The sequence below is a fragment of the Pogona vitticeps genome, chromosome 12, assembly GCF_051106095.1.
Source record: "Pogona vitticeps strain Pit_001003342236 chromosome 12, PviZW2.1, whole genome shotgun sequence".
Lineage (NCBI taxonomy): Eukaryota > Metazoa > Chordata > Lepidosauria > Squamata > Agamidae > Pogona > Pogona vitticeps.
Window position 1 is genome coordinate 2,226,053 of NC_135794.1, and position 26,279 is coordinate 2,252,331.

A 26,279-nucleotide genomic window follows, 5' to 3' on the forward strand; every position below is an offset into this window, starting at 1 on the left:
AGATGAGGTCATCATCATCCTCAATATAGGACATGAGACTCTTTAATGTTTATTCGGAGGTTCCCTTCGATTTACACCTCAGGCTCTGACTGACTCGGACCTCCGCTGTCAATCAACGTGATTGAAGAATTCCCGCGCCAAGGGCCATCGCCCCGCCCCCACCAAGCATGAAAAGGAGCTAGATTTGCATCGCCACGCCCACTGATTTGCATCGACCTGGCTTGCTGGGGAACGAAAAGGGCAGCGCCTTCTCCCTTTACGCATGCGCGCTCCCGCTCCGCCGGCGCTCTCTCTGAGGGAGCTCGCCCAAGAGGAAGGAACGCAGCGAGCGAGAGGAGAGGCGCGGAGCGGCGTGGCCGGGTGGCGCATGCGCTGTGGCCTCCCCTCCGTCGTCCGTAGGAAAACCCGCCTTGAGCGTGAGCGTGTGCGCGTGCGCGAGTAGCGGTCCGAGCCTCCTTCGCGATCCCCCCTTCCTTTATAAGGGAAGGAAGTGGGAGGGGGGCTTTCCTTTCGTTTCCTGTTTGTCGGGTTGTGCTTCCGGGGCGAGGCGGTAGCTATGCGGACGGGGGTCGTTTGGGCCGGTTGAGCGCAAGGGAAGAAAGGGCGGAGGGGACGGGAGGCCCCCTCGCCCCCCCCAAGCAGGTGAGCGGGGGGGTGGCGTTATTATGGGATGGCAGCCGTAGGGAGGGCTTCCGGTGTGGAAGGGAGAACGGGGAGGGGGGGACGCCCCCAAGCATGAGAAGGGAGACCCCCCCTCCCTTTTCCTCAGGTTTCATTTCTCTTCCTTTTCAACTCCTGGTTCAAAAAACACAGTATTTACTTATATTGCAATACTCATTTCAACAATTAGTCGAGTCAGGGCCATCCTGAACAACGTCCTTCTCGGTATATAGCATTATTGTTGTTGTTGTTTAAAGGCTGTTAAGTATTTTATTTATTCATTCATTTATTTAAAATACTTTTTACCCTGCTTTTCTCCTTAAAAAGGTCCCGAGGCAGCTTAGGTTCGTGGAAAGACAATATGTGAAGCTAAAAGGAAGGAGTGTTAAAAGGCGGCTTACAAGGGTTTAAGGATTTGTGGTTTTTGGACTACGACTCCCAGAATTCCCCACGGCTCCTCTTCTCTGGTCAGCTGTCAACTCTCCTGGCTGCCTGTCATTAGGATGCCCTGAACCTTAGTGACCATGACTGATCCTCTTTAATTGCAATGCAAGTAACTCTGTGTTTGCGAATTTCAGTGCCGTTGTGATGCTTCGGAGGTAATGGTTGGAACTGGGAGGAACTGGGACACCCACGGAGCCTCCTCCCTGTCTAGGGTCCTGTTGTGGGGTTGCAGCTCATATCAAACCTTGACAGGGGAATTGCAGCCCAGCCACACCTGGATGGCCACCCAGCCCTGTTGGATGTGGTGTTTTGCAAAGAAGGAGAGGACTCTTTCCTATCCCGAGAGAGCTGCGGTCTTAAAACAGGAGACCACAGAGAGGGAGAGGTTGGAAGGGGGACAGAAACAGGCTGGGTGGCTGTTCTGGTTACCCATCCTGCGCTCTGGCACATATCAGGACAGAAAGACAAAGCCACCCCAGGGAGAGGGTATCTCTTGAGGCTGCCCTTATTTGATTAGGCTGGATTTAAGCATGCTGGAGGTCTTTAGGGTTCAAGCCTCTCGGGTTGTTGTGACCCTTGGCTTATCTCTCATGACCAAGGAGGTCTCCTGGGGATAAAAAGATAGTTGAGGCTTTGCAAGTGGATTGTAACGTGAAGAATGACAGGTATTGGTGCTGAGATGGGGCTCTGCCGATGCTGCTGAGCGAGTGGCAGCTCCTATAATCTCTTTACATTGGCTGGGTCTGACAGGGTGTTGCGGTCCAGGATCTTCTGGAGAGAGGCCCTTTCTGCGCCCAGACATCCGCCAGAGTTGTTGTGTGTTCTCTGTAGAGGAAGGAAGGGGTTGTTGAAACGAGTCTTGCAATCGTTCATGGGATGTGGCAAATGAGGCCTCTGCCCTGGAAAACAGACCATTTCTGCTTTTCCATTGAAGGAGAATCTGGTTTCTCAAATCTGGTGTTTAGAAGTGTGTGTGTGTGTGTGTGGCTGCTTTCAAAAGCAGCTGGCAGTCAAATAGGTTAAACATGATGGTCCTATTACTTCACTGGCATAGCATAATGCTGGGAGGCCAGCCAGCATCTGTCTGACGTCTCATGGATGGTAGTCCTGAGTCTATGGACAGCTTCATCCTATCCATGTTTACTTAGAAGTAGAACCAAATTCATTTGGATTGAGCTTCCAGATTAACTCTGCCAAGAGTTATGCCTGAGTTCCTTGAGCGTGCCGGAGAGGGACATACAGTAGTATGCAGTTCCTACCCTGTAAGCACAAGAAAGGAGGTTCTTTGGATTTTATTGGAAATGATGGAAGTTAATGGAGACTGGTGGAGAAATAAAAGTGTAATTAGAATTTCATGATTAGAGAATCGTCTTGATTTAGCAGTGGTCCTGATCACATAGTGCATTTTGCCCTTGAGTTAATTGCCTGCCAGATTAATCTTGAATTACTGAAAAGAATGTAAGTTGGTTTCTCCTTAAGGAAGTTGAGTTTCAGAACAGCTTTTGAAACTGTAGTGCAATGAACATCTTGTGACATCTTGTGCAATCTTTCAGGGTGCCCTCTGGATTTCCTCAGAGGTCCGGTATCTTGACTTGCCCATCTCAGAGCGTGATGAGCTCTGCAAAACAACCCACACCATTTCCTTCAGTGAATAGCAGGCCGGGGACTGGTGCCTCAGAATCCTGGGACACTTTGAGGATGAGATTAAGTCTTTTTGTGGTGTCTTTGTGCAGGAATTAAAATAAGAATCTTTCATCACCTTTTCCAGCATCACCACTTGATCTGTCATCTTTCTGTCATTGTTTTGTTCCATGTTCCTGCAAGGTCCTAAAAGACTGCTTTGTTAAACAAGATGATGAGCTAGCTGTACAGAGCATATTGAGATAATGACGCTTGGGGCTAAGTTTTAAAAGCACAGACACAAAAACGTTGTCTGTCATACCTGTGATGTGGTGGGTGGAGTGGAAAGATTGTGAAATCTTCCGTTTATCTTTCTAATCTTTTAACTTTTAACAGTTCTTCTAATGGAGGACCCGCCCTTTGCGGCTTACACAGACAAGCAGTTAACATTCACAGGGGCTGGAAGGCAGGAGATATGGTGTAAGCAGTGTCCTTGTCCATTGGTTTGGAATTTTACCTGATCTAATCCAAAATTATAGTCTGTAATCCACACACACACACCAGCCCCATGTCAGCCTTTCTCTGCCGCTTGGATTCCATACCCGTAATGCACTCTGCGCCCCTTCCAATAGCCTGTCAATCTCTTCTTCATTGTCCTCACCTACTCCAGAGCAAGAACACCTATCTGGCTAGGCTGTGTTTCCCTTTCCTGGGCTTTTCCAGCTGTAGATATATGTACGCTATCCTCGGTGTGGAGTTCCCTGTGCGAAGTGAAACAAATCCCAAATAGATACACAAAGCTGTTCAGAGAGTTTGAAGTAGAAAGCAAATCGTGAAGCTGTCTTTGAATGACTTTAGCCAGACAATACTACTGCTCCATTCCCACGAGTACATCCTCTTTCCTGTGGCTCATGTCACGTTACTCATATGCCTAGCACTGAGTTTCTTAGGAAGATATGTCAGCTCCTAAGTACTGCTGAGCAAATACTTCTAAAGAAAATGCTTTTACAGTTCTTAGCGTCTAACGCCGGAAAGGAGGCATTCTGGATTGTGTGGAGGCTGCGGCGGCCTTTGAGGCGAAGCTGAGGATGGAAGGGGTTGAGCTGAAAGAGGAATGGCAAGATGAAGATTTTCCAAGGTAAGGAGGAGTCACGCAAAGAAGGTCCTGTTTTTTGTGTGTGTGTTTTTAAACCAGCCCTTGTGTCTTAGGTCTAACAGCCTGTGCCTCCCCCACAGGTTAGGATTTTTAAGACAGGACTCGTTCAGGGACTCGTCACTGAGCTGTCTCCACAGTGGAGCAGAATACATTGGTTAAAAAATATTGGTTTGGGTCAAACTTGCACAGAGCTATGTTCTTGCTGTCATGTAAGAAGCTTCAGGGTACTAATCAAGATGTGATGGTCCAGCAGGGAAAGCAGACGTGAAGGCTTACATCCAGTTGCATAGTTATTAAAAAAGCCCATAACTTGTAGCAAATTGCTGCAAATTAAGGAATCTCTCTAGACGTTATCTGTTGCACAGTAAGTTATGTGGCTCAGTCTGCAACAAAGACTGTCTTCAGAGACTTCTTCACTTAATAGTAATTTGCTGCTGAAAGTTCCTCCTTTTGAGTCCCTTCACAATAGACATTTGGCCCTAATGTCCCCCCTGCCTCCCACCGGAATAAGCCTTCACATCTTTAAACACTGGCTTCTGTGACCTTGACACACTGTGACCTTGACACTTCTTCTCTGCCCAGGCCTCTACCAGAGGATGATCACCTTGAAGATTTGCCTGATTCAGCTGGAAGGGAGGACCAACCTGGCAAGTATACCTGGGGGGGTCTGACATCTTTGATAATTATTACAGAAGGGAGCTAAGCCTTCGGTTGTTGCTGCCTTTCCTGAGATATGATGACAAAACAGTAAGAAATGGTGTTGGAACAGTTGGATGACTCTAAATATTCCACTTTCGCATTTGTTTTGTTTGGCTGCCATAGAGTCATGGAATGATGGAGCGGGAAGGGGCCTCTAAGGGGTCATGGAGTCCAACCCCCTGCTCAAGGCAGAAATCCTGTTCAAATTTGATCTGACAGGGGGTTTTCTCTTGAAGCCCTCCAGTGTGCCCATTAGCTAGTTTCAGTGCTGGATGGGTCTAACTGGAGATGGAACTAGGAAATTAATCACTGGCGTGTACAAAAGTCGTCGTTCACCTGGTTAGGCCTTTGAGAGAGATTGCTTCAGCTATGTTTATCTGTTTATGTTCTTTATGCCTAGGAACATTAAGTCTGCTTAAATAGAGCAGGTGATAATTGGGCTTCCTGACTTCTAAACCCGAGGTCCCAAACCCCTGGTCCGCGGTCCGTAGCCTGAGCCAGACCGGGCCACGGAGAGAGACCTGCCCCCCCACGCACGCACTCACCCCCACACAGCTGATTTTGTGCATACCCACGCAGCGCATGTGCACCATGTGCGAGCACTGCAACGCCGTTTGCGCATGAGTATGGGGGGTGCCCCGCTTTCCTCAGCCAGTCTGCAGGGTGTAAAAGGTTGTGCACTCCTGTTCTAAATGACTCCTATTTGTTTAGCAGTTAAAATGACTATATGTAATGGACTCTGCAGAATTATATACAGTGCAGTTGATACATACATATATTTTTTAAAGACTGAAAAGAGAAGTGAGACTGTATGATAATGCTTATTTTTTCACAAGAACATTTAAAGTTTTACTGTACTTCTTTTTCTTCCCCTAAGGCTTTTGTTTGGCAACATTTGTGTTCCCTTCATGTAAGCATAAAGTGAAAGATGCTCTTATGAGCCAGTTCCCTTCAGAGACAGCTGCTGGGTTTGAAGGCACGTGGCTGCCCTTTCTGCAAAACCTCTCATCCCTCCCCCCCCCCCCCGCTTTTCTGAACTTTTCAGAAGTGAATGGCAACAAAGTGAAGAAGAAACTGCTGGCCCCAAATATCAATTTAACACTGGATCAAAGTGAAGAATCTGTTTTGTCTGATTTAGAGGACAGCAAGGATATCGATCTGGATGATATCGACACCCCCTCTGAGAATAGCAATGAGTTTGAATGGGAAGGTAAGGATGCTTTTGGTTTAAGCCTCGTGCCTGTTTATCTTCTCTGCTGTTTTCCCAGTGTCGTTGGAACTGTTTCTCCCTGCAGTCCCAGGCTGTTGTTTTATTTTGGGAGCCATGCCAAGACGGCTGGCATTCATAGCCCGACGGGAATACTGGGCAGTTTCATCTTCCGTCTACTCCGAGGTGTTTTCAGGGGAAATAAAATTCTTCCAAATAACATCAGTTGCAGCTGACATGGACCAATATCAAGCTTATATGATTGCTTAAAAAAAAAAGCACACACACACACAAACAATTTAGCTTCCTCAAAGACCAGAAAACAAAATGCAAGCTACCTTCCCATGCAGATACGTTGCCAATCAGTATTGGGATCTTAATCTTGTATTTGTCTCTCTTTAGAGCACTGGTTCTTAACCTTTGTTACTCGGATGTTTTTGGACTGCAACTCCCAGAAGCCTTCACCATCAGCTCTGCTGGGAGTTGCAGTTCAAAAGCATTCGAGTAGCAAAGGTTAAGGACCACTGCTTTAGAGGGCCTCAGTGGTGGTGGTGATGGCGACTACATTTCACAGAGGGGTTTCTTGTGAAATAGAACAACACCCTCAACACTGAATACCTCTTGGAAGAGACTCTGCATTCTGAACATACTGAATAAGCAGTCTCATGATGTAGCCTTTGTCTGGCCACTGTGCTCCTGTAATTCCCCCCCCCCCAGCCACAGAGATCTATTGGGGAGCCTTGTTCTGGACTCTGCAGTGTCTGGCCAGTGAGATGTCTCATGTTTTAGCTGTGCTTTTTACACTGACATCTCAGGGACAAAAGCATCCTTTTATGCATGGGCAGAGCTTGGTGATCCTGGGTTTGTAGGTGTAATAGGTACAGTTAGCCACTCTGTTGACCTGGGTTAGGTCAGAGGTATTCCTACAGAGACCGTGGATCTCATGGTGTGATGTTTAGGATGGGTGAGCAACAGGTATGTGGCAATTAATGTAGGATGCATGTATTTCTCTTTTTAAAAAACTGATGTAGGGAGCAGCTGTCTTCAAGGCGGGCGTCTGGATTTATTTTAAAAAATGAATAGAATTGCTGCAGAAATGGAGCAGAAGTTATTTTGTCCAGCATGTCTCCCCCCCCCCCCCCCCCAAGATGGTACAAAACCGACTCAGACGTCAGCTCTTGAATCCGCTTTGGACCACTGGATCTTGGTGGCAAAGGTTAAGGAATAGGTCTCTTCAGTTTCAGTTGAATGCCTTGTTTTGAGCATCTGTGTGAACATTGGGGCATGCGGTGCTTGTCCACCATGGGGACATGTTGTTCATGAGCGCAAGCTTTTTTCATGCAGTTAGAAACTGCCTGAGAAATAGGCCGTTCCCAAGTAATTAGACGGACTGTACTTTGGGCAAGCGGGAGCCTGGAGTTGTACATCATTGGAATAAGGTTTCTGTCTCTTCTCTTCTCTTTAATGCGGCTGTCTGCGTTTTCCTGGAAGGATAGTTTCCATTAACAGCTTCTGTCTTGGAAACAAACTACTAACACGCTGCAGTAGTTTTTCCACACCTCTGTGGTAAGGTTTGTGTTACTGAAACTATTTTTATCAAAGCCATGGAAATGATGTATTCTTCGGGGTGTTTCCAAGATTCTGCTTAGTTCTGATTGAGATTCTTTCCTGCATGACTGCCTTTAATCAGAGCAGGGTTCTGATTCACTACCAAATTTCTAATCCGTGGGAAAATGATGCTAGAAGGTAAGAGATCCAAGGCCGGCAACTGATCAAAGGGTTTTCAGCAGTATCTTAATCCATAAATTGTTCTGGGATCCAAATACATTAAGGGAACCAAAGCCGTTACATTTTAATGCATTGCCTGAGTCCGGTTGTTTCTAGCTCATATGCTGAAAACTCCTTTGCAGGGGCAGTTCTGCTTTGCAGCTTCCTAGTTCTGTTTTGCAAAAATGAAATCTGGTCTGATCAGAGCAGCTCTAAAAACCAACCACCATCATCATCATCTGTAACAAAGTCAAGGTTTTGAAAAGGAATGGCAGTTTTTAAGCATCTGAGTTTAGAAGCAATCTGCACCACCACCAACTTGATCTCGTATTCAAAATGTAACACCAGTGGTTCCTAGATGTGGATTTAGGCACTTCGGTTTCATGGCACACAGGTTGGAAAGCCTGCCTGGTTGTCAAACTGGTGACTCTTTCCCCCCCAACGGTATCTTGACGATAGTAATTGTTATTATTATTATTATTAAAAAACATGGACAGATGACCTTCCCAAGCCCAAAACTACTGATGTAATTAGAAAAGGATCATTTTCTGAATATGCGGCGTCAGATGAGAAGGAGGAGGAGCGGCGATGGAGGATGTTCCGGGTTGGAGATCAAGACCACCGGGTAGACATGAAGGCCATTGAGCCCTATAAGAAAGTCATCAGTCATGGAGGTACGGAGGCACCAAGGTGGGGCTGTTTGCTGCCCGAAGAAATGGCAGGCTGCCTTTTCCAGGAAGTGTGAAACAAGTATTTTCTTCTCTTCCTCCCCCCCCCCCCCGGCCTCTGTTTTCTTCTCTACCTATAGGTTATTACGGTGATGGGTTAAATGCAATTGTTGTCTTTGCAGTCTGCTTTATGCCAGAAGGCGGTCAACCAAACTACAGATACTTGATGGATAATTTGTTTAAGTAAGTAACACTGCTTGAGCCTTTGAACTTGCCTTCTACACAGTTGGACCTTTCCTTCCGTGTAACCTGGGGTTTGGTATTTCATGGTGGTGACAAAGAAATGTAAAGGAAAGAGAATAAACAGATGCTGTCGTTATCTTTCTCTCTCCCTGCAGATATGTTATTGGCACACTAGAATTATTAGTCGCTGAAAACTACATGATTGTTTATCTAAACGGTGCAACGACACGGAGGAAAATGCCCAGTCTAGGCTGGCTCAGGAAGTGTTACCAGCAGATTGATAGGAGGTAAGGCTAAGAAGAAATGCAAGACCTCTAACTTGCAGGAAATACGGGCACGCCGTCCACTACGGTGGACACTCCAGAGTGCTTTAAAGTGTAGTTTGGCGATTTTGCCAAGTGGCAAGAAGTGGTCTGTTTTCTCCTCTGGTGTGATTTTTTTTCTGTTCCAAAATAATCTTGCTGAACATAGTGTGATCACAGGAAAATAGAAAAATGCCCAATTTGCCATGTTGCCTCTGTGAAAATGATTTTTCTTGTCCGTAGTGTAAAAACAAAAGTTTATAACATTTTAGAATTTATGCCAGAGAACGGCTGACTTGCACAAAGTCATACCATTGGTCCATGCAGTCTAGTGTTGTTGACATATTGTCAGTCCTGATGGCCAGTACCTCCCTAGGGCTTCAAGTAGGAGCCTGACCCAGTACTGTTCTGCAGTGGCCGAGGAATGAACAAGACAGCTGAGGATGCAAAGGGTATTCCTGCCTCTGCCTTTCTCCCAGAGTTGCACCACTTTTATGTTTCTGCTTCCTCGTCTTCCTGTGCAGGGAGCGTGACCAGATTTTGTGTCTCAGCCAGTAGGAGGGACACGCTCCGCTTTGTTCTCTCTTGAAATCCTCTGAGTAGAACCTGGATCCGGCTGTCTAGTCCCTGTCTAATAGGAGCTGCTGATCTAAAGCTTGTTGAGCGTTCAGTCTAGTTTACGTGAACCAGTAGTGCAGTGGCAAGCAGCTGTAAATCTTTAACGTCTGCTGAAGACCAGTGTGGACACGTGCCTTGTTTCTGTTGCTAACCACTCTTTCATGCTTTGGTTTAACTTTAGGTTAAGGAAAAACCTGAAATCTTTAATCATAGTCCACCCTTCCTGGTTCATTAGAACGCTTCTGGCAATCACAAAGCCTTTTATTAGGTAACACTCTCGGCCCGTTTCTTTCCATGTTCTTACATAAAAGCATTGGTGCATTTAGCATTCCAGGAGTAACTTTGTTTTTATGTCTCTTCTAGCTCAAAATTCAGCCAAAAAATCAGGTATGTCTTCACTTTGGCGGAGTTGGCCGAACTGATCCCCATGGAGTATGTTGGCATCCCCGAATGCATAAAACAGTAGGTCGCTTACTAGTTCATGAACCTGGAATAACACCTACATTGCCCTTTTTGGAGAACTGTAAATGTCTCCTCTTTGGGTTGTGGGACATCTTCCTATTTGCTTATGCCTATTAGTTTTTCCAAAACAAAAAGACTGCAAAAGCAGTTTGTAAGTAAAATGGCGAGGGATATATATGGGTTTGATTTAAAAAAAAACAAAAAACCTGTCTTGACATGTTTCATCTCTGCCTTGGCCCTGAGGAATACTTAGTAAGAGAGGAGAAGGTTAGACATGGTGTGGCACAAAATAAAGTTACTGCTGCAGTTTAAGGGGTAGATTTTGGTCGTACAGAGTTTCCTCCAGGCACATAGGAAGCTGCCTTATATGAAGCCAGGTCCTTGGTCCATTGAGCTTAGTATTGTCAATTCTGACTGGCAGCAATGTCTTGACTGCATTTTGTTATACTATATATCCAATCCTACCTGCATCCTTTCCTAGCCCTATCTGGAGAAGCCCAGTGGTCTTCCAGTCATCTGCTGGCCAAGCCCAGCCCTGATGAGCTCCCTGAATCAGATTCATGTGCATTTGGGGTGGGCTGCTAGAGTAGATAAACCTATGAGGGTCCTAGGAATTGGCTGCCAGAGCAAATGTCTGGTGTATTTCAGTCTGTGAGAGTCTAAGACATAATTTGTTATCCCATGCTATCAAGCCACTTCCAAATTATGTAGTTGTAGAAGGGGCAGCCGGATTAGTCTGTGCAAATATTATAGGTGAAAACAAAGTAAAAATAAAGAGTAAGAAAAAAAATGATGGCACTTTAAAGAATTAACTTTTATATTCTTTAATGTGAGCTTTTGTGGACAAGCCCACTTCATCAGATGCAAGAAGACACAACCCTATTGTTGTATCTCTCTCTTATGTCTCATGAAGTGGGTTTGTCCATGAAAGCTCACGTTAAATAATGTTTCCTTACTGCACAGGAATTAAATCCTCTTGCTTCTGTTCATCTTGGTTTTTAACTGTTGTTGATATTGGAACACCTTGGTTGAAGAGATGCTGTTAGCTGTTGGGCTTCAGAACTGGGGTTTGCTAGTACATCCGTCTGCATCTTGTTTACTAAAATCACATTTTCCCCACTAAAGGTATGAAGAAGAAAAATTTAAAAAGAAACCTAAAAGGTATTATGCACATCTTGATCAGGGCTTTCTCTAATCTTGCGAAGTCTGCTGGGTGCTATCTGTTGGGGTGGGTTTGGCTCTCTGGAATGCATACAGCATGAGTGAATGGAAGCATGCCTCTTGCAAGATCTGGCGCATGTATCCAGGTAGCTGATGCCCTGGGGTTTCCCATCACTGGCCTTGCAGAAGGAGTTAGTTTCTCTGAAGGACACAGACTCACAAAAAGCAAAAACACCTGCTGTCGAATTTATAGCACTAAACTTTAAACCTAAAACGACAGGGCTTTAAATACCCACCCAGCCCGTAACATGGATAACAATGGCTACAGAAAGCTTCCTCAGCTCGAGATTGACTGACTCAGCGGTCACTAAAGTTTAAAAACTCTTTTAATTTGCACATCCACAGTCCAGACTGTCTGAGGAGCTTTACTCAATTCTTTGTGCTGTCTGCATTTCCTCCCCCCCTTTTCCCCATCTATGCATGCCTGGCGCTTTCGGGATGTGTCCCGCTCACCTGCCTCGGCAATATTCTGCACTCTAGATCTTCCAACCGCTGTCGCTGCTAACAAGTTCACTTGCGCCAGAGTGTGCCCGTTTTGCCTAACTTTCTCAAATACCTGTGTTTGGGTGTCATTGTTGGTCTTGTGAGGGAAGGGTCAGTTTGCTCCCTGGCACACAAAACTTGGCTTTTCCTTCAAGTAAATAGTAGAAGGCAAGGAGACATGTTGGAGAGCAGGGTCCCTGCACTGCCTGGAGGTCTTTGTGACGCTTAATCATGTGCCATGAAGTCAATTCTGACTTATGGCGCCCCTTTCCAAGGTTTTCTAGGTAGAGAGTACTCAGAAGTGGTTTCCCATTCCGTTCTTCTGGGGTGGGGGGTGGGGGATCCCTGGGACTGTGCAGCTTGACCAAGGCCACCCAGGCTGGCTCTACTCTCAGGCGGCACAGAGTGTGGAACCCAGCCTCCCAGCCTCTGGCTCTGCAGCCAGATGCCTAAACCACTCCGCTAAGGGCTTGTGCCTAATAATCTTTGACCTGCAGAGCTGGAAGGGACCCTGTGGATCATCGAGTCCAGGAGGCAGAGCGGGGACTTGAACTCCCAACCGCTGGCTCTGCAGCCTATCCCACTGAGCCGTGCAGCTCATTTCAGCTTGTGAAGCTTCTACATGGGGTCATGTGTTTCCATGTTTAATCAAGTTCCGCATACAAGGAATTTATACAGCCAAGCTCTTAGACATATTCTTGCTTTGAGAACAAGTCTTCTTAACAACTAAAAAAAAGTCAGCCATGCAAAATGGGATGAACTTCACATTGAGCTGCCTCTTCAGTTCTGTCAGGTTTTTTTTTAAAGAATCCCCAAACTCTTATTTAATGGCCCAAATTCAATTCCCAGTTTTACACTTCATTTCTAGCACTTGTAGTAGCTTCTTGGCTACTGGACGCCTGCCGAGAAAGACAACGGGGACCCCTTGGCCACCTCAGCTTCCAACATTTCACTTCTGCGAGCATAGATCAGTGATTGGATTCTGACCCCGGTCTTTAAAAACTTAATGCCGGAAGAGATGGTTTAAGAGCTGGCAAAGAAATAACAAAAGACTGGAAGAAAGTCTTTAGGTCCCTTTTACTTTGGCAAGTGTAGAGTATGTGTTGATGTTTCAACAGCCTGCTGGTGTTTTTCTACTTGACACAACTCAAACGGAAGATTTCACTTAGCTGGAGTTCATCTTCAAACTAACAGCCATGCTCCTTTCGCTTGCCTCTTAAAATTCAGAAGCATGAAACATGTCTCGGAAGAAGCTCTGTGCCCGTTCAGAGTCTCGGGTGAGAGATCTGCCCTGCTTAGGACCCTGGCAAACCTCTGGCCGGACGGCTTCCCCCAGCATGAGCTGCTTGCTTTTTGCCTTGGCTTCTTTTGATCAGGATGTGCTGAAGCACCCGAGTGTGTGTGAAGTGAAATTCAGCTCCTGTGGCCAGAGGCTGCCTGTGCATGCCCAGGTTACAAGGGAATCAGCTGTGTTTCACCTCCATCAGTCCTGGTGCAGAATTGAACACCAAAGGTAGTTTGTGTGGCAGCCAAAATACCTAGTCTAGGAGATGCCAAGATGTGGGGCCGTCCACGGCTCCCTTCCTTCTTGCTGTGGGGGTGGTGGTCCTGGGGCTGTCCGGGAATGACAGCTCTATGCAAGAACAAGGCGCAGGCTTCCTGGTGGCGTTGCATTGCAGGTGGTGCACCTCTCCCGGGGTCCCAGGGAAGAATGCTGGCCCTGAGTTGCAAGGGTGATTTCACCCATTACGTGGTGGTCATGATACATGGGCGACTAAGTCTACATATGGGGACCTCCCTGGTCTGTGCATGCCATAGAGGTACAGATGTTAGGTGTGTGCAAAGTCAACTTATGGAGATACCATTATAATTATGTGCCCTCAAGTCAATTCCGACCCAACAGCAACCTTTCCAGGTAGAGAATACCCAGAAGTGGATTCCCATTCCCTTCTTCTGGGGAGGGGGGAGGGGATCCCTGGGACTGTGCAGCTTGCCCAAGGCCACCCAGGCTGGCTCTTCTCCCTGGAGGCTCACCGTGGGGGAATTGAACTCTCAGCCTCTGGCTCCGTAGCCAGAGACCTAAAGCACTGGGCTGTCCATAACAAATATACACAATGGTCTAGAGATTTCATTAGGAGGTGCCTCACCTTAGTTCTGTGTGGTGCCCATGCTGTAGGGCTCTGTCTGGATAAACTGTGCATAAATGAACGAGGCTATACCTTTTCTGTGTGTGTGTGTGTTGCGTGTTTCCATGTTCATCTTAACCCCGCGTTGTTCAGCAAGTCCACCTTCTGTCCACCTTACAAGTTCTAACTCGCAGTTCTTTGTAGGGGAAACATGCTCCTCTATCTGCGTTAACAGTTTCATCGCAACTTGCTAAGGGAAAAATGGTTTCCTCCCCCCCCCCCCGTCCATGGCACAAAAAGTTTAGGGGTTTTTTTTTGGTGTTTTACTCCCCCATCCCCTTTCCAATGAACAGAATTGACCAGGAACTGAATGGAAAACAGGAGCAGAAGACGGAACCATAGAAGGTTCTCCCGTGTTTGGATTCGAGACAAGACTGAAGGTTGTGCCAACGGAATGACGTCTTGCGTTGATCGGAGCCTATTCGGAGGAGGAGCCCGCCCTCTGGACTTCTTGCCCAACGGACTCTCTGCTGCTGAATGGGTTTTGTGCTGGCCTAGGCTAGCTGTTGACACCCTTAATAGCTGCCTTTCTTGTAATTGTTTTATACTGCAGTGTCGCAAAGTGTCATAGGAGGCACCTATGGGTTTTTTTTTATCCTAAATGATGCTTATTCATTATGTATTTATATGCTTAAATGTTAAGGAAAGAGATAATATATATATATATTTTTATGCCTTTTCAAAGCAATATTTTATAATGTTTATCTGCAAAAACCCTCACAGGTAGACCAGGCCATAAATGACCTCTGTCGTTTATCCGGTAATAAAGTGCATGCCAATTTCTTAGAAATGGTTGAACACTTCTAGGCTAAGCAGCAAATGAAATAGAACTATTGCTAGCAAGATTTAATCAGCCGCCTTGTTATGAACTGAAAAAGTTTCTTTGCTGTTTCCCACAGAGGAATCTACCAAATACTTGGATGTCCTGATTGGAAAGGTGTTTTCTGGCAGAGTGGATTCTGTTCAAATCTTTGCTTTTTAAATTTCAGATCAGCCGTTCTTTCCATCAGGATTCAAGTAAGGGGAAAATAATTTTTTAAAGCCTTTCTTTAATGTTTAGCTCTACACACGCCAAGTGCCTAGGGTTCAGACAGAACCATACTAGCCTATGTTAGCTACCGTTTGAGCCATATGTGCCTCCGTTTCAGGATGGAGATTACTTCTCCGTTAGCAGAAAACTGGGGCTTCTGGCAAAACGACACCCCCATCTTGGAATTCCACCTCCACAACACACTGTACACTTTGTTTCATCTCTTGTTGTCCTTCTCTGGGTATACCTGTCCACCAGAAGTTGGGAGAGAGATGCCCGAGATAGTGGTAGCAGAGAACATGGATGAGGTAGAAAAATTGACCCAGGGCTGTTCTTTGCAGTCATGCGTTCTTGTGAAACTCTCATTCTAGCTAGTAACGGGGGGGGGGGGGGGGGATAGTATACAGTAGCACTGAAGTTTTGCAACCAGAAAAATTCTTGTAGCCTACCATTTTGACCCAGCACCTTTCACAAGCACTAAATTCACTTTAAACACTTTTTTAAAGAGAAGTCTCTTTAAAATATTTTTTTGGGGGGGGGGGGAATTGTTTGTCCAAGCTCCTTCACCTGTGAGCAGAAATGTGTTACTGTCCTCTGTAGCTTGAATTGCTCTTTTGTCTTTGGTGTCCTTGTGGGTTTTTCATAAGCACTAATTCCTGTGAGTCAGACATCAGAGAAGTTGATTTATAGTAGGTGGTGTCCAAAACAGAGCACCTGGTTGGCTGGAAGGAACACTTGGGGGAAAAAAATATATTTTCACCTGTTTTTAATATTTGTCTCACTTGTTAGCAGCCGAATCACAACTATACAGTACTTCCCCCCACCTCCAAACCGTGTTTACTTGGGGAGAAATGATGTCCTTATGTTGGTTTATAACATAATCAATAAATAGTGTTTTTATAGAAAGAGAAATGACTCTAATTCAGTGTTTGTCTTAATGAGAGCTCGTTATTTCCTTGCTAGAAACTACCGATTCTTCATCCACGCGGGGGGGGGCATTATCTGCAAAGGAACTTTATTTCTTTCACAATAACTTTTATTACTGTATTTCATGACGGGCACCGTTGGAAGCTGCCCGGCGAGTCGGGGGTCCTTTTGTTGGGTCCACATTTCCTGGTTCTCGTTTATGGCTCAGAAAAGGTTCGCCTGCCAACTGCCTCTAAAACCAGAAAAATGCTCTTTTTTTGGGGGGGGGAGAGATTTCAGTCTTCTTGACCTGCCAGGTTTGATTTAACCTGCCTGGACGTGCCTCGTGTTGTGGATGATGGAACATTTTCTGTCGGGAAGAAAAAAAAAGCGACGAGCTTCTCCCTTCGGTCGCCCAGGCGCGGGAGCGACGGCCAGGCCGCTGGTTCCCCCACGCTCGCGGGAAGGCGGGCACGTCGGCAAAGGAGGACACGTGTCCAATTGGGGGGCGGGTCCTTCGCGCTCTCGGCCCCGAGAAGGAGGAGGAGGCGCTCGGCGACCGGCGGGCAGCCCTTCGGCCTTGGGTCCTCGGGACAGACCCGGTCGCCTCCCTCTTGCGCGGCCCCTGCGCGTGTGCAGAGTGCCTTGGCTCGCCCTCTTTCCCCCTCCACCCCCCCCGCCGGCCCGTTGCTCAGGGACCGAGCCTTTTTCCCCCAGCTTGGTTCCCAAGGAAACGGGGCGTGGCCGGTTCGGCCTCGGCGGGACTTCCGGCGCCTCGCCCCGCACGCAGCGTCGCCGTGGCCACGCCCCCCTCCCGGCAGGCTTCCGCTTCCGGGTCAAGCCCGCTAGGCGGGGGAAGGAAGAGGAAGAAGGGGGTTTTCTGAGGAGAAGCACCCGCCGCCTCAAGCCTCCCCAGGAGCGGCCCCCGAGGCGCCTTTCCGCCTCCTCTTTCCGGGCTTGGGGGGGGGGACCGAGGAGGGGGGAGAGCCCGGCAGACGAGAAGGAGAAGGAGAGGGCCTGCGACCACCACCACCCCTCGCCGCCTCTTCCTCCTCGGCCCTCCGGTACGGCCGCCTCCAGGAGGGAAGAAAGGGGGGGGCGGCTCGGTCACCCGGAGGAAGGGAAGGGAAGGGAAGGGAAGGGAAGGGAATCCGGCCTTCCCCTCAGCAGCTGGAAGGGCGGGTTGGAGTCCACTCGGGTGGGCGGGAAGCCACGATTCATTTAAATTCTTCCTGGATTTAAGCGGTTATTAAAATCGTAATCTAAATCGATGAAAAATCGTGATTCAAATCGTAGTTTAATTTGATGAAAATCGTGATTTTTTTTTTTGGCGTGCCAATTAAAATTGTGGGGAAAATTGTTCTTTAAATCGTGCTTTAAACTGATTTAATTTTTTTTAAAAAGTCCTTGGTTTTTATCCACCCTAGCTAGCCGTTTTATGCCCTCCTCCATCCTCAAAAGGACTGCCCTCTGTTTATCTACCCAAACTTTATAAGAGTAAATAGCAAACAGGAGGATTTGAGCCCCTCTTGTTTGTTAAATCATTTTTTGCAGCCTAAATTATAGTGTTGAACTGCCCTTTCAATGAATGCAGAAAAAAAATTTTTTTGGCTTGGATGGTGATGATTTCTCATCTCTTGATATACATGAGGATATTTTTATGCATTTGCAAAATATGCATGTATGTATGTGTAAACTTAAAAATGAATAGGCATGTGTGTATAATGTGTAAGAGAATAATGAGCAAAACATACATTCTTACGAGTATGTTTTTAGTGATTAATTGCAGTGGTCAGGGATGCAGAAAAAAGCCAAGAGGATCCAAACTACTTATTGAAACAGAAAAGAGAGCAAAACAGATTTGCAAAGAAGCTTACTCTGTCTCAGCATTTTTTTTGGGGGGGGGGAGAAGAAGAAGAAAAGGGGGGGAGGCAAAATATTGTAATAATTTAAAGACTAACAGATATATTTTAATATGAACTTTTTTGAGGTCTGAATGTGAATCTTGTGGTTTGAAGAAGGGATTTTGATTAGCTAAAACTGACACTGAAAAAAATCTGTGTTTAAAGTGCTGCTGTGTTTTGCCTTTTCTTTTTCACATCCAAGAAGTGAAAAGTACTGCATGATCAAGAATTTCTCTGTCACCAGACTGAGCATTTCTATATTGCCTTCCTTTTCTTCCTTATCATCTTCTTCCAGATAGTCTGTGGACTTCTAAATGTTTGTTTCTGACTCAATAATTGTGCAGTTACAAACATCCTTCCTCCCAGGCTCGTTGGATAAATGTAACACTGGTTTTCCTAGGTCTTCGGTGAAACTGCATGGTTTCCAACCTGTGGATGATCTCCCACGGCTTTCTCACTCTCCTGAACCATGGCTTATCAACTGTATAGAAACACCACTCTGGGGAACAGTCTTCAGGAAAGCCTGGATGAGCTCATACAGGTAAGATGCAGGTCCCACCTTGTCCTTTTGGTAAATCTGAACATCCTACTGGTGTGTCAGTGGTTCAGTATGTAGTGTTTATTTCTTCCTTGCTTCCACCTTGGGTCCCCATATGCTCTTGGACTACAACTCCCAGAAATCCTGGCCAGAGCAGCTCATAGTGAAGGGTTCTCGTAGTTGTAGTCCAAGAACATCTGGGGCCGCTGGTTTAAGCCCTCTTGACCGAGAATTTTTTGGCTCCATGAAATGTCTCATCTATAGATGGGGAGAAAGATGGTTTTCCTCATCACGGCCTCTGTCGTGTTATGCAGACTTTCTCTGTGGAACACTAGAGCCCTTTCCCTTTTAAAAGCAAGGGAGCTACATGGCAAGTACAGAATGACCAGCTGATTGCTTAAAAAGATACAAGCTACCTCTCTACTGCCTCTAAATTTGTAAAAGGAAATGTAGCAAATACCTTGGTTTTGTGTGACTTATTTATTTATTTAAAATATTTTATAAGGACCCAAGGCAGCTTACATCATAGAAAGACAATATTAAAGCTAAAAACAATAAGTGTGCAAATATTTTTTAAAAGGAACAAACAGATACCACTCTGAGAAATAGGAATTTATTGAGTTTATGCAACTTTCATCAATTGCATGAGCTACACAAAATGCTTCGAGCCAAAGCACTCTTTTGGCCTCTCACTGGGTGAAGAGAACAATGTTGTTCTCCCCCAATGCATTTGTATTCCTATACTATATTTGGTGATGTAAATAAGGATCATAACAACCGTGTGAGAATCAGGGGCTGTTTGTAAAGGAAGATGATCCCAGTAATTTCACTGCAACCAGTAGAATTTGAAAAATTGTGTTTTAGATGAAAAAACCAAGTCACAGTTGAAAACAGAAATTGAAACCCTGGTTAGCAGCATTGTTAAATTGTAGGCGGGGGTGATACCTGGTTCTGGTTAAATGTTCAGGGTGGGGGGTGCGCAAAGCTTCTACCACACAAGTATAGCATGTGAATAAATAAACCTAAAATTATAGTTTAAAGATTCTGAAGTGACGAGCCTGCCTCTCTTGACTATCTTGCATCCTCTTGTCTCTCCCTCCCACGCCTTCTGCTTTCAGTCTCAGCAGATCACTCCTCAGCTGGCCCTCCAAGTCCTGCTTCAGTTTGACAAAGCCATCAATTCGGCCTTGGCGCAACGGGTCAGGAACAGAGTCAATTTCAGGGTAAGAAAAGGTAAAGGCTAATTAGAAGCCCCAGATGCCTTGTGTGTGGGGTGCAGCCCCTCCTGGCTTAGGAGCGTTGAGTCCGTCTCCGTCTCCCTCCTTCAACGCTTTTCATCCAAACACGTCGGGGGTCGCAGGGAGAGACCCACATTCCGGGTGCAGATCCTGGTCTCCAGAGTGCTTCTGTGGCCCCGGCTGCCCAAATCTCAGCAAAACAATATGGCGCACGGAGAAGTCATGCCTTGTTTCTTAAAACAATCACACACAGATACAGCAGGATTGCAGTTTAGTTGAGGAAACAAGGTATATGCTAGCTGTGTGCTGCGATTTTTCTAGGATATGAGCAGCAGAAGGGCTGGGGTTTCAGAAGCCAGAACTGTTGTCTTTGGTGCAGGCCTTCCTGGGTCTTGTCAGGTCACCCCCCTTTTGCAGGGCATCCTAACCTTCACAATTAAAAGGAAGGTTTAAAATGTGTGTTAATGGTTGAGAGGTGCTGCAGGGCATGAGGGGAGTCATCGTCTGATGCATAGGGGAAGGGGCACCACCAGGTTGGAGAAAGCCAGTTAAGGCTAGATATTTTTTGTCTACCCCAGAGCAGAATGTCCTGTGGTTTATTTTACTTTATTTTTAGTTTTGGATGATTCTTTTGCATCCCTGATAAAAATCTAAAAACCCGGTGGACAACAGCACACAAAAAAGGAACGGCACCATTAAAACCACCAAGGTTCCAGCAGCGGGGGGAAAATGTGAGATGATGGAGGGAGTAGAACAACCCATGTGGCCTCTTCAAAAGTAGATAGCAGGGAGAGGGCACAGTCCTTGCAGCCTTTTCTTGAGAGGCTATTCCATAGTTCAGAATATTATGCTATTAAACCTCACCTGTTTGGCAGCCTGGCTTGGCTGGCCAAGTTCCCCACACACAAACACTCCATTCATAAAATGAAACACAGCTGATGCCTAGCAGCAGGGCAGTTTGGTTGGCTGATTAGTCCTTTTACCAGAAAAAGGCTGAAGATGTATAACCTTAGAAGCACTGAAAAGCCTAGCTCTGCTCCCTGCCTTCGTTGAAAGAGGTGAGCCAGACAGCCGCGAACAGGAAGAGAGAGGCAGAGAAAGAGAAGCCTGGAAGAGCATGCAGACCCCCCTAAAGCAGATGAACCGTGATGGAAACATTCTGTCTGGTGGTGCTTTTGAGCCTGACTTGGGCCTCGTCCTGTTCTCCAGTTTGTATCGCAGCAAACCTATTGGGGAGCCTTGTGGCACCTTAAAGATATTACGCTTCGTGTTTTCCATAAGCTTTCCTGGACTCAAGGTGTGTGGCCTGTGGCTTCGGGAAGACTCTTGTTGTTTTTGCTGTCATGAACAACCTGCAGACACTGCCATCCTTCTGAGATTTCCCATTTATAAGCTGCTGTTTGTTTCCTCCTCTTCCACAGGGGGGCGGTATAATTTGATCCTTTTTCAGGATGAGTGAGGGATAGATAGAAAGGGAGAAAATAGGTTAAAGTCCACAGAGTCCAAGCCTTGCCAATTGAGAGAGGTTTTTCGTAGCGCCTCTGCCTGCATCGGCTTAGATAGGTTCTCCCTGTATTTCTCTTTCCAAAAGGGCTCTCTGAATACGTACCGGTTTTGTGACAACGTCTGGACCTTTGTGCTGAATGATGTCGAGTTCCGAGAGGTCACAGAGCTCGTGAAGGTGGATAAAGTGAAAATAGTCGCCTGCGATGGCAAAAGTAAGTTTAGAACTCGGGGCTGCTGGCAAATGCTGAGACCAAAATGCAGAAGAGCTGTGCTGCTTTTAATTAATTCTTTTTTTAAAAAAGGATATGCAAACTGTAGCTCTAAACAGAAACAAGATTCTAAAGGAAGTCTTGCATGAGAACTGGAAAATGTACAATCATGTGAAAAAGAATATATACCCTTTTGAATGCTATGGTTTTATATGTCAGGACGTAATAAAAAACCATCTGGTCCTTAGCAGGTCTGAATATTAGATAAGTGCAACCTCAGACAAACAGCATGCGACATATTATGCCATGTCATGGTTTATTTTACAAAAATGTGTCAAAATAGTGTCTTAAAAGGAAGGTACTTCAAAATGCCAGATGCAGGGGAGGGGGATCAGGAGAACAGGTATCTGTTGGGGGCTCCCAGAGGCATCTGGCGGGGCCACTGGGAGAGACAGGGAGTTGGACTATGTGGGAAACTTCTGCTTCAAGGTTGTAGCTGCATTCTGTTCCAGGGATGTGCATACACTCCCGGCTGGAAGTGGCAGCTGCCCACAGGCAGGGTTAGCCCCTTATTCTGCCCTTTCGCTTAGAGGTAGAGCATAAGATCAAAGGGTTATTTCAGCCAGTCCTGAATATGATTAGGTAACTAGTATCCTCTCTCACACACACAGCATACTATGTAAACCATGCTAAGTCAATAAAGGGAGCTCTCAGGACGTTGCCAGTAGGCTCCGCTGGCTCAGACATCCGCTGTCGACTCCTTTGTTCTTTCTCTAAGGCAATTAGCCTTCCTTTGTTCCATGATCACCCACAGACTAGAGGGGCCCTTGACCTGATCCAGCAGGGCTCTTCTTATGTTCTAGTGTAATACGTTGCATCTTCTTCATCTCAAATTGTATTTACTTAATTTCCAGACCTGCAGCATGGGCAACGGTGGCCCTTTGGAAGCTTTTCAACTGCAACTCCCCAAAATCCCCCACCCTTGTCTGTGTTGGCTGGGACTCACGAGAGTTGTAGGCAAATAACATGCTACTCCCTCTGACTTAACAGATGGCAAGCGTTTATTTGTCCTACTTTGTGCCTCACCAGCCCACCAAGATTGGCTCCCCAAAGGGCTTGCAGTGAGCTGCTGTCACAAAGGGTGTGGTTTTCCTCCAGAAAATGAAGGCAGAAGGAGCTGCAGGCAGCTCAGGGTCCATTTTGACATGCAGCATGTGGTCACTGGATTAACGAGGGCATGATTGGGGCATTTCATTTCTGAGTTAACTGGCACAGCAAACAATACTCCTTCTGTACTGTTCTGAGCATTTTGGACTTCAGAAACATTTTCTTTACACACACACACACAAAAAAGCCAGTTGGAAAGAAAAGCTGTGTTGGCTGGATATGAAAGCCCCCCCCCTTAAAGTTCATCTTTTCCCCATGTGTGTTTCCCTTTGCAGTTCACGGCTGCCTGTCTGTCTGTCACCTATGCTGTTGTCCAGCTGTAGCCTACCTTTCTATACTTCTGTCTGTTATATTTTTCACACGTCCCTCAATCCCAGCTCTCAATTTTTTTGGAAGCCTAAATCTTGGCAGAACTATAAATGTTGTAAAGTAAACACACTTCATTGGCACAATTCTGAATGTGGGTTTTCTGGTTTCCTGAACAGTGTTTGTGTAAAGAACTCAAGAATATCGGTAAAGTGGCAGGTGTCGCAAATCCCCGGTTCCTGCCATGAGCGAAAAGCCTAGCAGAGCACTCAGTCACCTTGCCCTTCTGAATTGCTTTGCCACTCCCTAGCCCTGTCTCCGGTGTGTCTTAAGATCAGAGGCGCTTGGAATCCTTGTGGGTTCTTGCAGGTCCTCTAGAATCAGATCACATGATCCAGGATTTTTTTTTTCCTTGAGGGTCAGCTGACACTTTCCTTTCCTGGATTGACCGTGAGATTTGTAGGGTCTGGAATCCTTTGCACTTCCACCTTCATTAATGCCGCGTCCTCCTTTCCATTTCCCAGATACTGGCTCCAATGCTGCCGAGTGAAGAGGAAACCGGGCCTCGGTGCCAGCATGGTCTGTCAGAGGCTGCCCTTCCTGGAGAGGAGGAGGGCCAGAGACTCCCCGGGACTCTTTTAATGACGTGAGCAGGAGTGGTCCATGCTGGAGCACCTTTAGGGAACCACCTGAGCAAAGGTCTCTTGGAGGCTGGAAAGCAAAGAACCTTGCTTTTTTAAAGAAAAAAGGAGGAGAAAGATGCAACAAACGCCGTTGCTATTTTCGTTCATCAACCCCGTGTTAATAAACCTTCTGTAAAACTTTTTAAGTGAGTGATGATTCCAACTGTGTCTTTTTCCTGCCAATGCGTGTGTACTTGGTAGGTTGAAGGTCAATTCAAGGGCGAGACAATTTGTACTCAGAAACAAACACAGAACCTAAACATGGCTTACGTCGTGTCCCGCAATATGTTGAAATCTAAGACTTAAACCTCTAGAAGTTTGGATGTCACTGAAGGCCGATATTTACTACCATGGGAACCCGCCCAAGTTACTCCCTGTCTGGGTATGTTCCCAATAATTGTGTTTGTCTGGTATAATGTGTTCCCCTCTACTGACACAACTTTTTTCTCTCTTTCTCTGTTCCCCTCCCTCTCTTCCGTCCCCTTCTCGTGCACCCAGAGACCCACAACGGTGGTTACTTCATATAAGCCTAAGATGCTTTCTTAGTTCCAGAAATTATCCCTGTTCCTTCAAATGCTCTGCATGATGAGACTGAGCTCGGTGCTGTGAAACCAACCTATAGGCTGGATAAACTTCTCTGAGTCTCCATCTTTGCTTCCCTGATGAGCTGATTTTGTTTAAATGCCCAGCTATTTCAGAGAAACGTGAGCGTACGTAATTGGGTCATTAGTTCGATTTCTAAAATGAGGTGCTCATTTCCCTTGTTGAGTACTCACTAATAATGGTTTTTGCTGTGAAAGATATTCTTAATGCTTTTTTATGATAGCAAAGAGATCACAGGTATCCCCCCTCCCAGTGGAGGTTGAAAACGTGTCCTGATCAAGGAGGCAGCAGAGTTTTGGGGAAAAAAAATCTTTAATTAGAAACAGCTTTTAACACGGTGTCTGGCAAGCAGCATCCAGGGGGTCCCCTTCTTCGGCACAGAGCATGCCTTGGAAAAAGCGGCATTTGAATTGTCTATAAAGATACCGATTTGAATTGAGAAGCTGATAAGAGTCTGTGGCATTTTGGGAGAGCGGGTCGTGGAAAACAGCCACACGTCCTCTAAAGTTGTCCACCTGATTTAAAAAGACAGAATACTTAGGCTTCAGAATGATTTACCCGGATAAATATATGCAAATTGAAAAAGCCAGCTGCCACAAAAGAGGGATAGTCTTATTTCCTTCTAAAAGGTGGGACTCTTCGTTGTTTCTGATGCCCTTTCCATCCGGCACTACCACCTCAGTCGATCCTTTGCCTTGTTGGTCACAGACTGGGTTGGTTTTAGATGTAGAAGGAGGTAGCTGTGGTGCTCAATGCCAGCGTTATACGAAAGAGAAAAAAAAGACCAAAACTTGGTGGTACCTTCAAGACAAACTTTATAATTTTTTTATACGAGGTTCTGTGGACTTGTCCATGAAAAAAATATAACGGTGCCACCACATGTTGGTCTTTTTTTATTTGTTGTTTTATTTTCATTTTGTTTTTACCTGGTTGCTTTTGTTTTTTGGACAAGCAGACCTGTAGGCAGGCCGGCTGGGAGAGGCGTCTCACGATAGTTCCAGACTGCCCTGCGGCTTTGTTTCCGAGTCATCTGTCTCCTCCATTTAAAAACTCTGTGACACTAAATACACTGCAAGTGTTTGTGCCATACCATTTACCTGACCCTACCGGGACCTGTCCCTCCACGGCCTCCTGGATCTCCTTTCTGCAGGAAATGGCCAAGTGAACAAACTGCATTCCGCTGGTGTTTGTTCTCTAAGCTTTTGTTCTGAGGTGTCTTGGTTTCGCTTCAGTGAAGTGACCCGTGTTTAGGCTGAAAATCAAAAAGACCGTTGTCTGTCGCGGCTTTCTGCTTTCATGGCAGCCTGCAAAATCTCAGGAACTTCACTTAAACCAAGTGGAAGATTTAGTGCAAGCTCAGTCCTCCAGCAACACTCAGAATTTAGTGCAATCTTAAAAACCTGGTGAAGTGTCTTGTCCTTATAACTAGAGGCTTGGGGGAAAATTACACTTATTTTGGACTTTTAGTCTCCTTGAATCCTTAAGCTATCAGCCGAGGCAGGCACAGTGTATTAGATCCAGCACGGAGGGCAAAAGTACACTTCTCTATTATCTGGAACCCTCTTTGGGTGTCGATATTTGTGCAGAGTGGTAAGGGAAAGGTGGCCCTCTGGTCCCCGTGCTCATGCATGTGATTCAATTTCGGAATTGCTCAGAAAGGGGATCAGGATCAAGTGAATGAAGGGGGTCGGACAAGCCAAGCCCTTCCCATCCAAAGTGCTGGCCATGGCCCCTGAAAGGGTGAAAACTCAGCAAGACGACAGCACCTGGAGGCTGGCATGGTCGAGGTTAATTTGAAATCAACTTTTATCCTCCCTTCATATCAGGAGATCTCAAGGCGGTATACAGTCAGTGAAATCCCTTTAAAGCAAAGCAAAGTGTGCTGCTTATATACCGCCCCACAGTGCTTCAAGCACTCTCTGGGCAGTTTACAAATTTAATTATGCAAGGTAGACATTGCCCTCCTCCAGCGAGCTGGGTACTCATTTTACCAACCTTGGAAGGATAAAAGGCTGAGTCAACCTTGAGCCGGCTACCTGGGATTGAACCCCAGGTCGTGAACACAGTTTTGCCTGCAGTGCAGCAGTTTAACCACTGCACCACGAGGCTTAGAATCATTTAAAACAGTGCAGTAGCCAACGAAAAAGGAAACCCACTGTCAGATAGATGGGATATCAAGCTGTGATCTCGTAAGTCCCCATTTGGTCATGTGAACAGCAGGGTTTTAATGGGGCACCAAAAGAAAATATCGTATCTGTGTATGTCTTGAGCCGCCCTGCGTCCTTTTTAAGGAGAAAGGTGGGACAAAAATAAATATGTCAGGTTCCATTTTGCAGCTGGAGCAGTCCAGCTGAGAAAGCCCTCTGCAACTTCAGTAATGGTTGACTGATTATAATTTAGAAGGGCAAGGAGTTGAAAGGCCATTCCAGTCAGCTGGGTGTCTGAATACTCTT

General features: G+C 46.1%; 2 protein-coding genes across 3 annotated transcripts; both read left to right on the forward strand.

The window, feature by feature from the left end:
• The first annotated feature begins 504 nt into the window (after window positions 1–504).
• BNIP2 (BCL2 interacting protein 2) lies at window positions 505–15,678 on the forward strand. 2 transcript variants are annotated; one of them, XM_072982292.2, is made up of 11 exons: window positions 505–642; window positions 3,736–3,862; window positions 4,463–4,527; window positions 5,625–5,789; window positions 8,051–8,227; window positions 8,362–8,464; window positions 8,620–8,751; window positions 9,566–9,652; window positions 9,748–9,846; window positions 10,972–11,007; window positions 14,030–15,678. In XM_072982292.2, the coding sequence occupies exons 2-11, from the start codon at window positions 3,813–3,815 to the stop codon at window positions 14,076–14,078; spliced, it is 963 nt and encodes a 320-aa protein (XP_072838393.1). In that variant the 5' UTR covers window positions 505–642; window positions 3,736–3,812; the 3' UTR covers window positions 14,079–15,678. The 2 variants fall into 2 exon arrangements, with proteins under 2 accessions (XP_072838393.1, XP_020640405.2); XM_020784746.3 differs by lacking the exon at window positions 10,972–11,007.
• Window positions 15,679–16,592: 914 nt separating this feature from the next.
• On the forward strand, window positions 16,593–23,369 carry GTF2A2 (general transcription factor IIA subunit 2). Its single transcript, XM_020784744.3, has 5 exons — window positions 16,593–16,736; window positions 17,977–18,117; window positions 19,233–19,337; window positions 20,944–21,070; window positions 23,065–23,369. Exons 2-5 carry the CDS (start codon window positions 18,046–18,048, stop codon window positions 23,088–23,090), a joined length of 330 nt encoding a protein of 109 aa, XP_020640403.1. The 5' UTR covers window positions 16,593–16,736; window positions 17,977–18,045; the 3' UTR covers window positions 23,091–23,369.
• Window positions 23,370–26,279: the final 2,910 nt, after the last annotated feature.

Excerpts from the sequence above, each read along its gene's own strand:
- BNIP2 (XM_072982292.2), top strand. The coding sequence starts at position 3,813 with ATGGAAGGGGTTGAGCTGAAAGAGGAATGGCAAGATGAAGATTTTCCA. Across the intron at positions 8,228-8,361 it reads GAAAGTCATCAGTCATGGAG|GTTATTACGGTGATGGGTTA; the intron begins GTACGGAGGCAC and ends CTCTACCTATAG. Across the intron at positions 11,008-14,029 it reads TTTAAAAAGAAACCTAAAAG|AATTGACCAGGAACTGAATG; the intron begins GTATTATGCACA and ends TCCAATGAACAG.
- GTF2A2 (XM_020784744.3), top strand. The coding sequence starts at position 18,046 with ATGGCTTATCAACTGTATAGAAACACCACTCTGGGGAACAGTCTTCAG. Across the intron at positions 18,118-19,232 it reads GCCTGGATGAGCTCATACAG|TCTCAGCAGATCACTCCTCA; the intron begins GTAAGATGCAGG and ends TTCTGCTTTCAG. Across the intron at positions 21,071-23,064 it reads AGTCGCCTGCGATGGCAAAA|ATACTGGCTCCAATGCTGCC; the intron begins GTAAGTTTAGAA and ends TCCATTTCCCAG.